At 41.7% G+C, this 14,338-nt stretch overlaps 1 protein-coding gene across 7 annotated transcripts in view; it reads right to left on the bottom strand.

Annotated features, from left to right (window-relative positions):
- Positions 1-13,808, bottom strand: part of FERMT1 (FERM domain containing kindlin 1) — a 58,392-nt gene extending 44,584 nt beyond the window's left edge. The window contains exons 1-5 of one of the 7 annotated variants that reach the window (XM_044927906.1): positions 12,583-13,069; positions 11,972-12,060; positions 11,815-11,877; positions 2,802-2,970; positions 277-510 (exon numbers count right to left, since the gene is read on the bottom strand). In XM_044927906.1, the coding sequence (XP_044783841.1) occupies positions 277-510; positions 2,802-2,952 (385 nt within the window). In that variant the 5' untranslated portion in view covers positions 2,953-2,970; positions 11,815-11,877; positions 11,972-12,060; positions 12,583-13,069. Of the gene's footprint in view, positions 1-276; positions 511-2,801; positions 2,971-11,814; positions 11,878-11,971; positions 12,061-12,582; positions 13,071-13,104 lie in introns of those variants that run through there. The other 6 variants (XM_006047733.3, XM_044927907.1, XM_006047734.3 and 3 more) reach the window with 6 other exon arrangements.
- Positions 13,809-14,338: the final 530 nt, after the last annotated feature.

The raw sequence follows: 14,338 nt of genomic DNA, 5'->3' as shown, positions 1-14,338 counted from the left end.
GTTTTGGGGTGGAAATCTTAATGGAGTTGTCTTTTCTGTTTACAAGTCTCTTTTGAAATAGCTTTAAGCTTTGGGAAAATGAACCTGATTTATTCTGATAATGTTCCATCTGGTTTAACTTCACTTAAATGGCTAAAGTCCCCAGAACTGGGCTTGAAAACTGTGCCCCTAATAAGGGATGTAAAGCCAACCAGTTGTGGGCAGAAGTGCATGTATTTTCCCATCCTCTTTTGCTGAGAGTACAGAGGGCAGAGGTGCCCGCCTGAGGGGACTCACTCAGGGCTCTGCAGATGTCGCTGACAGCTCTGAAGACCACAGTCGAGAAGCTGACTCGCAGTCGCACTGTCTTCATGTTTGGCAGGCGGAGGCGAAGCATTTTATGCTGAGGGGTAAAGACAAGCTTTGCGTCTGCCTGGACCCCACATTTGTCTAGAGTCCAGTGTGTTTTCAGAAGCCAGCAATGTTTCTGTTCCCACCAAAGGGCAAAGTCTGACCAGTCCTGGGCTATGTCTGCAAGAATAGAGAGCAGAGCGCAGTAAAGTGAGAACAAGCACTTGCACCCTGGAGTCAAGTCCTGCATGTGCAAAACCAAAGCCAATGCTGGTCTTCCACACTCATCTCTTCCTACAACCCAAGCCTCCATCATTCTTGGCTTCTTGTCAAAGTCCCTAAGACAAGGCAGCTAGAAGACCGACTGAATCTTACCGTCTTTATATTTAAATACTATGGAAGGAACAGAAATTTACAACTTTTATTCACGATGAAATGCTAAAGTTTTCTTCTCCCAAGTCCCTCAGTGCCATGGTCCTTTCTGGGAAGGCCAGAAGCAAGGCTTTGTTTAATCAAGATGATTTCTCGAATAGAAATGGATCCTTCCAGGTCCCTGGTGGTCTGGTGGTTAAGAATTCCTCTTTCAATGCAGGGCACCTGGGTTTGATCCCTGGTCAGGGAACTAAGAACCCACCTGCTGTGGGGCAACTAAGCCCATGTGCTACAACTAGAGAAGCCCACACACCACCAACATCACCACCACAATGAGGGAAAATAGATGAATCCTTCAGACACCAGCTCACAAGGGAATATCAAAAGCTTCCAGTCAAAGTGTACACAGAACTACTGAGAAGTTTACATTTCACCCTTCTCAGGAATGTCCACCTCTTATCAGGATCACTGCATTACCAGTTTCCAAAATTGATAACACTAAAATCAGAGCTGAATATTTTCTCTCTCAATGGTAGCATCAACACTGAACCCTTCCACTTCTTCAATGCCCCTTGGCATCAAGATTGAATCTTTCCCCTTTGCCAATGTTAGAGTCATATTCAATCTTTTATTTTGCTAAATTAAGAGCCATCAGTACTTTTACTTAAAAAATGGCTTCTCCCTCTTTCTCTCTTTTTAAATTAGAAAACCTTTCTCTTAGTGCTATTAGTAGAAGTATAAATGCTGTAGGCTTCCCCTGTGGTTCCGTGGTAAAGAATCTTCCTGCAATGCAGGAGATGTGGGTTCAGTCCTTGGGCTGGGAAGATTCCCTGGAGGAGGGCATGGCAACCCACTCCAGTATTCTTGCCTGGAGAATCCCATAGACAGAGGAGCCTGGCGGGCTACAGTCCACGGGGTCACAGGAGTCAGACATGACTGAAGCGACTGTGCACAGCACAGTGTGGCATAAATGCTGTAATGCTGTAACTATTTTGGAAAGTCCTATGATTCAGTAAATTTTCCCTGATCTATATGCCCAACAGAAATGCCTATACTTACCTAAGACAGGTACTATCTATAAAAGCCCCCATATGTAAAGAACCCAATATCCATAAACCATCAGGTAAATGGATAAATTGTGGGAAAAAAAAATCATATAATGGAATATTATACAGCAATGAGAATCAAAGAACCCAAACTATATGCAATAAAACGGATAAATCTCACAGACATAATGTGGCATGAAAGAAAGCAGATGCTTGAGGGTATATTATCCTGTGTAATTCCATGTATATACAGTTTGAAAACAAGTAAAATTATTCCTTTGGAGTAACAATTCAGGGTAATAGCTACCCTTAGTGGGACAGTGGCTGGGAGGTGTCAGACGTGGGACTTGGGTGGGGGAACAGGTACTGTTTTATATCTTGATCTGGGTGGTGGTTATATGACTTTGTGAAAATTCACTGAACTACACACTTCTGATAATTGCACTTTTTGTATGTATATTATATTCCAATGAAGACAACTTAAAAATACTTTATATCACTAGTATAAGTGAAAAGCCAACATCTGTGGTCTTAAATAGAAGACAAAAAAATAAATGCAAAGAAAATAAAACATTATTAAATTCTAGGTCCATCATGTTGACTCCTGATGTGAAGTACTCTGACCCTGAAGACTTCTTTCCTTGTTTAAACAAGGGCTAGTAGCAAACGGTGGGTAAGGACACTGGCACCAGGCTGCTTGCTCACAGAGCAATCAAGCATTGACAAAAAATCACATAACAGTCTAAGGCCCCAGGTGTGGTCTAACATTACCCTAGATGTCACCATAGAGGGTGACCTCATTCCAGTGCAAATAGGTTATTACACCTACTGGGGAGCTTCAGTTTGCTACCAAAGACTCAAGTTTTGACAGAGGGGGTCGGGGGTTGTTTGGGCTCCTTTAGGGCTCCCCACTTCTCTTCTTCCTGAAGAAAGGGGCCATTGCAAGATGGATGATCAGAAAAACTTAGATAGACAGCCTAGTTTAGTCATTCAGTGATGATGCAACATAGAGGGTTTCAAATGTAGAGAAATCATAAATAAGCAGCAACTTACTTATCTGTTCCACTAACTTGAGCATCACTCCCCCAATGTGCAGGTCTCCAGACACTCTCAGTGTGATGTCCTTCTGCTCCTCTTCATTTGGATGATCAACTCGGACCACAAGCTCCCAAGAAGCAGATGCAAAGTCACTGGATGAGAGCATTGTGGCAAATACAGGTGTCTACATGAAAAAAGGCAGACAGACCAGGAGGAAAGTGAGGCTCATAAGGTAGACTCTACAGAGCAAAACTTTCTTTTCTCTCATTTTTAGTCCCCTCCTCAAAAATGCTGCAGAGTTCCTGATATTAAATTCAGCATCTTAACTTTAAAGGCAAAAAGTCTTAAAAAATGATCTCTTCTAAATCTCTTGTACTTTAAACGTTTTACCCTCCCAGGTCCACCTAGCTATTTATTTTCTGTGCCTTCCCAATGCATCCATCCCTTTCTACTGACTTTTCTTGACCTTCTATGAACTACTTTAGCAATAGGCAACAAATTATGACAATTCTTGACATAAAAAAATCACATTTATTGAAGTATAATTTGCATACAATAAAAGGCATTGAATTGAAATGTATACTTTGATGCATTTTATTGTATGCATATTATACTTAAATAGAATTGATTTTAAAAAGAATATCTATACATAGGTATTATTACATTCGCCCATAAAATAGTAAGGACATTTTCTGGTTTGAAAATTAAAAAAAAAAAAAAACAACCAGAACAAAATAGTTTCTTTTTGAGTCATATAACATGTAGTTTTATCTTAAGTACATAAGAGATACAGGTCATTAATAATTTGTTCCTGTTGTTCAGTCACTAACTCATGCCCCTCTCTTTGCGACCCCATGGTCATATGCTAGGCATGCTAGGCTTCCTTGTCCTTCACCATCTCCCAGAGTTTGCTCAAACTCATGTCCATCCACGTGCCCATCTTGATTCCAGCTTGTGAGTCACCCAGCCCAGCATTTCGTACGATGCACATAAGTTAAATAAGCAGGGTGACAATATACACCCTTGACATACTCCTTTCCTAATTTGGAACCAGTCCATTGTTCCATGTCCAGTTCTAATTGTTGCTTCTTGACCTGCATACAGGTTTCTCAGGAGGCAGGTAATGTGGTCTGGTACTCCTATCTCATTAAGAATATTCCACAGTTTGTTGTGAACCACACAGTCAAAGGATTTAGCATAGTCAATGAAGCAGATGTTTTATTTGAATTCCGTTGCTTTCTTCATGGTCCAACAAATGTTGGCAATTTGATCTCTGGTTCCTCCACCTTTTATAATTCCAGCTTGTATATCTGGAAGTTCTCGACTCACGTACTGCTGAAGTCTACTGCATAGGATTTTGAGCATAATCTTGCTACCATTGAAATTAGTGCAATTGTACAGTAATTTGAACATTTTTTGGCATTGCCTTTCTTTGGGATTGGAATGAAAATTGACCTTTTCCAGGCCTGTGGCCGCTGCAAAGTTTTCCAAATTTGCTGGCTTAGAGTGTAACACTTTAACAGCATCATTCCAGTTCAGCTGGGATACTATTACCTCCATTAGCTTTGTTCACAGTGATGCTTCCTAAGGCCCACCTGACTTCACACTTCAGGATGTTTGGCTCTAGGTCAGTGATCACACTATCATGGTTATCCAGGTCATTTAGAGCTTTTTTATACAGTTCTTCTGTGTATGGAAGAAAGTGAAGAAGAACTAAAGAGCCTCTTGATGAAAGTGAAAGAGGAGAGTGAAAAAGTTGGCTGAAACCTCAACATTCAGAAAATAAACATCATGGCATCTGGTCCCATCACTTCATGGCAAATAGATGGAGAAACAGTGCAAACAGTAGCAGACTTTATTTTTTTTGGGCTCCAAAATCACTCCAGATGGTGACTGCAGCCATGAAATTAAAAGATGCCTACTCCTTGGAAGGAAAGTTATGACCAACCCAGACAGCATATTAAAAAGCAGAGACATTACTTTGCCAACAAAGGTCCATCTAGTCAAGGCTATGGTTTTTCCAGTAGTCATGTATGGATGTGAGAGCTGGACTATAAAGAAAGCTGAGTGCCGAAGAATTGATGCTTTTGAACTGTGGTGTTGGAGAAGACTCTTGAGAGTCCCTTGGACTGCAAGGAGATCCAGTCAGTCCATCCTAGAGGAAATCAGTCCTGAATGTTCATTGGAAGGACTGATGTTGAAGCTGAAACTCCAATACTTTGGCCACCTGATGCGAAGAGCTGACTCATTTGAAAAGACCCTGATGTTGGGAAAGATTGAAGGCAGGAGGAGAAGGGGACCACAGAGTTTGAGATGGTTGGATGGCATCACTGACTCAATGGGCATGAGTTTGAGTAAACTCCAGGAGTTGGTAATGGACAGGAGGCCTGGCGTGCTGCAGTCCATGGGGTTGCAAAGAGTCGGATATGACTGAGTGACTGAACTGAACTCTGTGTATCAGTTCAGTTTAGTTGCTTCAGTTCAGTTCAGTTCAGTCGCTCAGTCATGTCTGACTCTTTGCGACCCCATGAATCGCAGCACGCTAGGCCTCCGTGTCCATCACCAACTCCTGGAGTTCACTCAGACTCACGTCCATCGAGTCAGTGATGCCATCCAGCCATCTCATCCTCTGTCATCCCCTTCTCCTCCTGCCCCCAATCCCTCTTAGCATCAGAGTCTTTTCCAATGAGTCAACTCTTCGCAAAATACTGGAGTTTCAGCTTTAGCATCGTTCCTTCCAAAGAAATCCCAGCGCTGATCTCCTTAGTTGCTTAGTCATGTCCGACTGATTCTTTGTGACCCCATGCACTGCAGCAGGCCAGGCTTCTCTGTACATCACCAACTCCTGGAACTTGCTCAAACTCATGTCCATCGAGTCAGTGATGCCATCCAACCATTTCATCCTCTGTTGTCCCCTTCTCCTCCCGCCTTCAATTTTCCCCAACATCAGGGTCTTTTCTAATGAGTCAGTTCTTCCCATCAGGTGTCCAAAGTATTGGAGCTTCAGCTTCAGCATCAATCCTTCCAATAAATATTCAGGATTGATTTCCTTTAGGATGGACTGGTTTGATCTCCTTGCAGTCCAAGGGACTCTCAAGAATATTCTCCAACACCATAGTTCAAAAGAATCTATTCTTTGGCACTCAGCTTTCCTTATAGTCCAACTCTCACATCCATACATGACTACTGGAAAAATCATAGCTTTGACTAGACAGACCTTTGTCAGCAAAGTGATGTCTCTGCTTTTTAATATGCTTTCTTGGTTGGTTATAGGTTTTCTTCTAAGAGCCAAGCATCTTTTAACTTCATGGCTGCAATCATTATTTGCAGTGATTTTGGAGCCCAAGAAAATAGTCTGTCACTATTTCTGTTGTTTCCTCATCTATTTGCCATGAAGTGATAGGACCAGATGCCATGATCTTAGTTTTTTGAATGCTGAGTTTTAAGCCAACTTCTTCATTCTCCTCTTTCATGTTCATCAAGAGGCTCTTTAGTCCTTCTTCATTTTCTGCCATAAGGGGGGTGTCATCTGCATATCTGAGGTTATTGATATTTCTCCCAGCAATATTGATTCCAGCTTGTGCTTCATCCAGCCCAGCATTTCGTATGATGTATTCTGCATATAAGTTAAACAAGCAGGGTGACAATATACAGCCTTGATGTACTCCTTTCCCAATTTGGAACCAGTCTGTTCCATGTCTGGTTCTAACTCTTGCTTCTTGACCTTCATACAGATTTCTCAGGAGGCAGATAAAGTGGTCTGGTATTTCCATCTCTTTAAGAATTCTGCACAGTTTGTTGTGATCCACACAGTCAAAGGCTTTGGCATAGTCAATAAAGCAGAAGTAGATGTTTCTCTGGAACTCTCTTGCTTTTTCAATGATCCAACAGATCTTGGCAATTCGATCTCTGGTTCCTCTGCCTTTTCTAAATCCAGCTTGAACATCTGGAAGTTCACAGTTCACGTACTGTTGAAGCCTGGCTTGGAGAATTTTCAGCATTACTTTGCTAGCACATGAGATGAGTGTAATGGTGCCACAGTTTGAACATTCTTTGGCATTGCCTTTCTTTGGGACTGGAATGAAAGCTGACCTTTCCCAGTCCTGTGGTCACTGCTCAGTTTTCCAAATTTGTTGGCATATTGACAGCATTATCTTTTAGGATTTGAAATATCTCAGCTGGAATTCCATAACCTCCACTAGCTTTGTTTGTAGTGATGCTTCCTAAGGACCACTTGACTTCTCATTCCAGGATGGCTGGCTCTAGGTGAGTGATCACACCATCTTCTGTGTATTCTTGCCACCTTATCTTAATCTCTTCTGCTTTTGTAGGTCCTTACCATTTTTGTCCTTTATTGTGCCTATCTTTGCAATGAAATGTTCCATTGCTATCTCCAGTTTTCTTAAAGAGATCTCTAGTCATTCCAATTCTATTGTTTTCCTCTATTTCTTTGCATTGTACACTTAAGAAGGCTTTCTTATCTCTCCTTACTATTCTCTGGAACTTTGCATTCAGTTGTGTATATCTTTCCCTTCCTCCTTGCCTTTCGCCTCCCTTCTTTTCTCAGCTTCTGTAAGGCCTCCTTAGAGGTCTTTGCCATTTCCTTCTCCGGTAGACTGGATGTCCAAAGGACAGCATGGCAGCAGCAGCCTGAAGAGGCACTGGTGGCCTGGGAAGCAGCTTCACAGAGGTCACACTGGAGACAGAGGTGGGAGCAGGGTAGTGACCAGCACCACCAATTCCTAGCATAGAGCCGGAGGAGAGGAGAGGCTGGGGCCAGAGCTCGGCAGTGGTGGGGGATCAGCTCCAGGGTGACTTGCAGCAGCAGAGAGGGTGAGAGGGGCCCTCTGCTCTTGAGTGGTGGATCAGCCCCAGGGTGGCCAAGGGCAGCACATATTCAACTTACTTGAGTTACCATTTTATATTATATATATCATATAAGTTTTTGGACACACTTTTGGCAAAATATTTAAAACAGGAGTGATAGACATACAATCCCACTCTTCAAAGTGCAGATGGGGTGAGTGCTTCAAACCCACAGTGTCCCATCATTGGAAGAACTAGGATGAATGAAGCTAAGCAGTATCAAAACTGAGTGTTTTGAGTATAATAGGAAGACTGGAATCCCAAATTTGCAGAACTTAAAAATGTCAGCTCTCTCTTAAGGAGGAAGAAAATGATAATACCTCTTCTGGCTATTTTAAGATTTGAAATAAAAATCAGTCATTTAAGTTATGACAAATCTGTTTCACTTTGCTAAGTAAAGACAGCTTATAAGAAATCCCTGTTTTCATAAAGCCTGTTCTTGAAAACCATCAGTGTATGCAAAGGGCTCGGGAAAGGGTCTCTCTAAGGGAAAGTGCACAGGAACCCTGTGGATCTTATTTATATGCAGATTATATTCAGCAGGATCTTATTAACATGCAGGTTCTAGTCAGCAGATCTGGGAATGATGTGGAAACCCTGCATTCATAACAAACTCCAGCTGATGCTAGTCTTCATCTTCTACTCTTAAGTCACAACAGCCACTTAAAAAAAATTAGTTCCAGGACTCAGTTCCTCCCTTCAACCTAATTAGATCAGTATTAAGCTAGGACCATGGTGACCTTTGAGGAACATTATTTTTAGTATTAAGCACTAAATCCCGTGGATAAGGGAGCCTGGCAGGCTCCAGTCCATTTGGTCACAAGTGTTGGACATAGCTTAGTAACTAAACCATCAACCACTAATTATAGTAAAAACTCTCAAGAAAGTGGGCATAGAGGAAATCTACCTCAACATAATAAAGGTCATAAATGAGAAACCCACAGCAAACATCATTTTCAGTGATGAAAAGGTAAAAGCATTTCCCTGTAAGATCAGGAACAGGGACTTCACTGGTGGTCCAGTGGTTAAGAATCCACCTTGCAATAAAGGGGACACAGGTTTGATCCCTTGTAGGGGAACAAGATCCCACATACCCTGGAGCAACTACTGAGCCTGTGCACTCCAGAGCCTCTGTGCCAAAACTAGAGAGCCCACATGCTGCAACTACTGAAGTCTGCATGCCACAACTAGAGTCCCTGTGAGGCAATGAAGGATCCCACATGTTGCAACTAAGACCTGATGCATATAAATAAATAAATAAATAAAAGATCAGGAACAAGACAAGGATGCTCACTATAGCCACTTTTATACAACATAGTATTGGAAGACCTAGCCACAGCAATAAGACAAGAAAAAGAAATAAATGGAAGCCAAACTGGAGAGGAAGCAGTAAAACTGTCACTGTTTGCAGATAACATGGCACTATATATAGAAAACCCTAAAGATGCCACCAGAAAACTACTAGAGCTAATCAATGAATTTGGTAACATTGCAGGATACTATATATATATAGAATCTGTTGCATTTCTGTACACTAACAATGAACTATCAGAGAAATTAAGGAAACAATCCTACTTACCACTACATCTAAAATAATAAAATACTTAGTCATAAAACAATCTAAGGAGGTAAAAGATCTGTACTTGGATCTATTTACAAGAAACTGATCAAAGAAATGGAAGATAATACAAACAGATGGAAAGATATACCATGTTCATGGGTTGGAAGAATTAATATTGTTAAAATGACAATATTATGTAAGGAAATCTACAGATTTAGTGTGATCCCCATAAAAATAGCAAAGGCATTTTTCACAGATCTAGAACAAATAATTAAAAAATTTGTATGGAAACACAAAAAACCACAAATAGTGAAAACAAGCTTGAAAAAGAAGAACAGAGCTAGAGGAATCATGCTTCCTGATTTCAGATTATACTATAAGGCTATAGTACTCAAAACAGTATGGGACTGGCACAAAAACAGACACTTAGATCAATGGAATAGAACAGAGAGCTCAAAACTAAACCAACATGCTTATGGTCAATTAATCTACAACAAAGGAGACAAGAATACACAATGGAGAAAAGACAGTTTCTTCAATAAGTACTACTGGGAAAACTGGACAGTTACATGTAAAAGAATGAAATTAGAACATTCTCTAACACTATATACAAAAATTCAAAATGGATTAAAGATCTAAATGTAACCAGAAACCATAAAACTCCTAGAAGAAACCATAGACAGAACACTCTTTGACATAAATGGTAGCAACATTTTTTTTTGTATGTCTCCTAAAGCAAATGAGATAAAAGCAAAAATAAACAAATGCGACCTAATTAGATGTAAAAGCTTTTGTACAGCAAAGGAAGCTATAAACAAAACAAAAAGACAACATATAGAATGGGAGAAAATATTTGTAGAAGATGTGACAGACAAGGGATTGATTTCTAAAACATACAAACAGCTTAAACAGCTCAATTAAAAAAACCCTACCCCCTCAAAAAATGGGCAGAAGACTTAAATAAACATCTCTCCAAAGAAGACATATAAATGGCCAATAGGCACAAGAAAAGATGCTCAACATTGTTAATCACCAAAGAAATGCAAATTAAAACCACAGTGAGATACAGTCTCATACCTGTCAGAATGGTGATGATCAAAAGACTAGATATAACAAACGTTGGTGAGGACATGGAGAAAAGGGAACCTTCAATACACTGTTGGTGAAAATGTAAATTGGTGTAGCCAGTGTGGAAAACAGTATGGAGGTTTTTCAAAAAGCTAAAAATAGAGCTAGCATATGACCCAGCAATGACATTCCTGATATATATCAAAAAACAAAACAAAATAACAAAAAAAAAATCCCCCCAAAACACCAATTTGAAAAGATACAAAATATACATATTGTAAAGATATTGTTTACAATGGCCAAAATATGAAGCAGCTTAAGTGTCCATCAACATATGAGTGGATAAATATGTGGAATGGGATATTATTCAACCATAAAAAAGAATGACATTTTGCCATTTCCAACAACATGGATGGACTTGAAGATATTATGCTAAGTGAAATAAGGCAGACAGATAATACTGTATGATAACACTTATATGTGGAATCTAAAATAATAAACTACTGAATATAACAAAAAGGAAACAGATATATAGATAGAGAACACATATATAGAGAAAAACTAGTGGTTACCAGTGGGGAAAGGGAAGGATGGAGGGGCAAAATAGGGGAAATTAAGAGCCACAAACTATCATGTATAAAATAACCTTTATAGCTTATAGGATATATTGTATAACACAGGGAATATAGCCAATATTTTATAAGTATAAATGGGGTATAGCCTTTAAAATTGTGAATCACTGTTGTACATCTGTAACTTATAATGCTGTACATCAACTATATTTCATTAAAAAGTTAAAAAAATTATAAAAAGCAATAATTAAACCACCAGTGTCACTGTTTACATTTGTAAGCAAAAGAGAATGACAAGATAAATGCTGCAAATCTGAACAGGCTTAGAACAGATTTCATTTGTTCCACTCAACTTCAAGAGTTCAGAGGCGACTAGAAGGACCCTAATGTTTGCACCTCCCAATGCACAGAGGAACATACAAGACTTCTTGCATGGGCAGTGTCATGCAGTGATTATGTTGGGCCTAACCACCTCACTGTCATCTTCAGCCTCAGGTGTTATTTATTGTGTACATCATGCAGAATGATGTACTCTGGGATAACTACTATCCTCGTGTTATCTCCATCCTCTCAGCAATCCCATTTAGAAATGAGGAAACACAGAAAAGCTAGGTAATTTATCAGAAGTCACACAGCAAGTTAGACCATGGAGTGCAAACAGAAATTCAGGTTCTAACTCCAAACTCTCAACCAGCACTCTGGGACATATTTTCGATAATATTACAAAGTTAATATGAAATACAACACTTAAAACTATGAGCTAAATTCTCAGTACCTTCACCAAACATTGTAACTAACATAAATCTTTCCCAGTTAGGAGACAATAAAGATACCTCTTTCACTGTCAAATTCTTAACATGGTATTGAAGTATTTGACTTTAAGATCCTTACAGCTTTTTAAATGCTATGCTTTGAGGCTTTGTTATTTAAAATGTTTTGTACATAAAGAAAATAACCTTACTTTTAAAATGACTCCTTGCTGCTTGTTTTGGGAGCAATCAGACAGGATTTTTCTTTACCAAACCTGGGCAATAAAGTATTTCTCATTAAAAAAACAGGCCGTAGTGATTTCCTTACAACGAAATTCAGGCTAAAATTAGACAATCTGGTTTACCCACATTCCACTCCTATCTTTTCTGCTCCTTTCTTTTCGAGAGTGAACTTCTGCAGCAAGCTGTTGCTTGTTGAGGAAAGCCTCAAACTTCGGCTGGGAAAGCAGATCTAGTGTGTTAAAGATCAGAACAAGAAGCGAAGCGCACCAGCACACCTGCCTTCCCTGGGGAAACCCAGTGGCCCACTTCCGGCGGTCCTTTATAGAAAACTCAGTCAAGACAGTCAGACACAGGCAGACAGAGAGACAGAGAGGGAAATAGACCGAATGCTTCCTCTGGAGGAACAGAGAGTGAGTGGGTCCGAAGGCCACTGGCCTGTCTTTTGCCAGGTATGCAAGGTCCTGGGGCCCAGGGGAATGTGGTGGGTGGGTAGAAACCCCTCCCCACCCGTAAGGTCAGCACCGCTGCTGGACTGAGTTTATTTTGCGCAGCCAGATGCTCAAGGTCGGAGAAGGTGGTCACAAGCTGATCACGCGATTTTTAATTCAACAGCTATTTATGTGCAGGAAGCCGCAGAAAGGCAGGAGCGGGGTTCTGGGGAACCAGTGGTGCCCATTGCAGCCTCCCTTCCCCGCCAGTCTCCAGTCCCCGCCGGGGCCCAGCTCCTGGGCACTCACTTCCTTTCTCAAGCCTGCGGCGTGCGGTCTCGCGGCCGGGCACGTGTGCCGCTGCCCTCCTGGAGACGCGGGCAGAGGCCACCCAGGCCGAGCTAGGGGCGCGCGGTGGCGGCGGCTGCTCCGCGAGGCTCTGCGGGCGAGTGCTGCGCGCGGACCTACAGCCTAGACTGGCGCCCGCCCCCGCCGACTGGTCTCCGCCCCGCGCGGCCCTCCGGGCACGGCCGGCCAGAGCGGCGGGCAAGCAGCAGCACGACTAGCCCCAGCCTGCCAGGTCCCACTGCCCAGGGAGGGGGCGCTCTGCAGACTTTACGGACAAACGGTGGTCGCTGGGCTGCCGCGCGGCAGGACAGCGGGGAGAACCGGGGCGGATGCTCAGACCCACGCCCCTCTTGCGACCTCTCATCCTGCCCACCCTTCTCTAGACCGCCTCTCGTTTCCCAGTTCCCCGAGGCCCGCCCGGGACTAGCCTGGTGATTAAGATCCTGCTACTTTCCCCGCCCTCCGGGTGTACTCGTCACTCACATCCCGGGTGCATCCACTTCCTCCGAGCCCTGGCTCTAGGCAAGAACAACTGACTCCGCTCAACTGCCTCAGCCCGGAGCACCTGTGGTTGCCAGCTGGAAGAAACAAAAGTGGTTCATCTCTGAGTAACAGGATGGTGTAAACCTCTGAGAAGGGCGAGGCGTCCCAAACACGCACGTTGGAAGATCCCTGGGCAACCTAAGGCCGCTCCCCTCGCTGAAGTCTGGGTGGCTCACCTCAGATTCACCACCAAGTCCTCCACTCACCTTCCTGTCGGATTCACTTCCGAAGGAAGCAGGAAGGGTGGGTGACCTTGGGCATTTGGCACACCTCTCCAAACCTTTCGTTGAGTATTTATTGCGCACCAGGCCTGAGTCTGAGCTTTGAGGATACAGGGTTATAAAACAGGAAATTATAGTTTTCTCATTTGTAAAATGGGTAAAGGGATTCCCACCACCCGAATTTCAGTCCATTGAGGAGTTTCATGCAGTAATACAGTCTTTACCGATTTTCATCAAGTACATAAAGCTTCTGATAACTTATGTTTAATTTAAAATGTTGCAAAATTTAGAAGTGGAATCCTTGTTTTTGCTTGGCATTACCATATTCAGCCATTATTATGGTTCTGAAAGTACTTTACATTTAATTTTAAAAGGCCAGTTGAACAAACAGCAGCAAATATGGGGTTTTAGAATTAAAATGATTAAAAAAAAATAAACTCAAAATGGATTAAAGATCTAAACGTAAGACCAGAAACTATAAAACTCCTAGAGGAGAACATAGGCAAAACACACTCTGACATACATCACAGCAGGATCCTCTATGACCCACCTCCCAGAATATTGGAAATAAAAGCAAAAATAAACAAATGGGACCTAATTAAGCTTAAAAGCTTCTGCACATCAAAGGAAACTATTAGCAAGGTGAAAAGACAGCCTTCAGAATGAGAGAGAATAATAGCAAATGAAGCAACTGACAAACAACTAATCTCAAAAATATACAAGCAACTCCTACAGCTCAACTCCAGAAAAATAAATGACCCAATCAAAAAATGGGCCAAAGAACTAAATAGACATTTCTCCAAAGAAGACATACAGATGGCTAACAAACACATGAAAAGACACTCAACATCACTCATCAGAGAAATGCAAATCAAAGCCACTATGAGGTACCATTTCACACCAGTCAGAATGGCTGCGATCCTAAAGTCTACAAGTAATAAATGCTGGAGAGG

Source organism: Bubalus bubalis, chromosome 14, assembly GCF_019923935.1.
Source record: "Bubalus bubalis isolate 160015118507 breed Murrah chromosome 14, NDDB_SH_1, whole genome shotgun sequence".
Lineage (NCBI taxonomy): Eukaryota > Metazoa > Chordata > Mammalia > Artiodactyla > Bovidae > Bubalus > Bubalus bubalis.
Note: the sequence above shows the minus strand (reverse complement) of the source record. Positions and strands in the feature narration are given on the sequence as shown.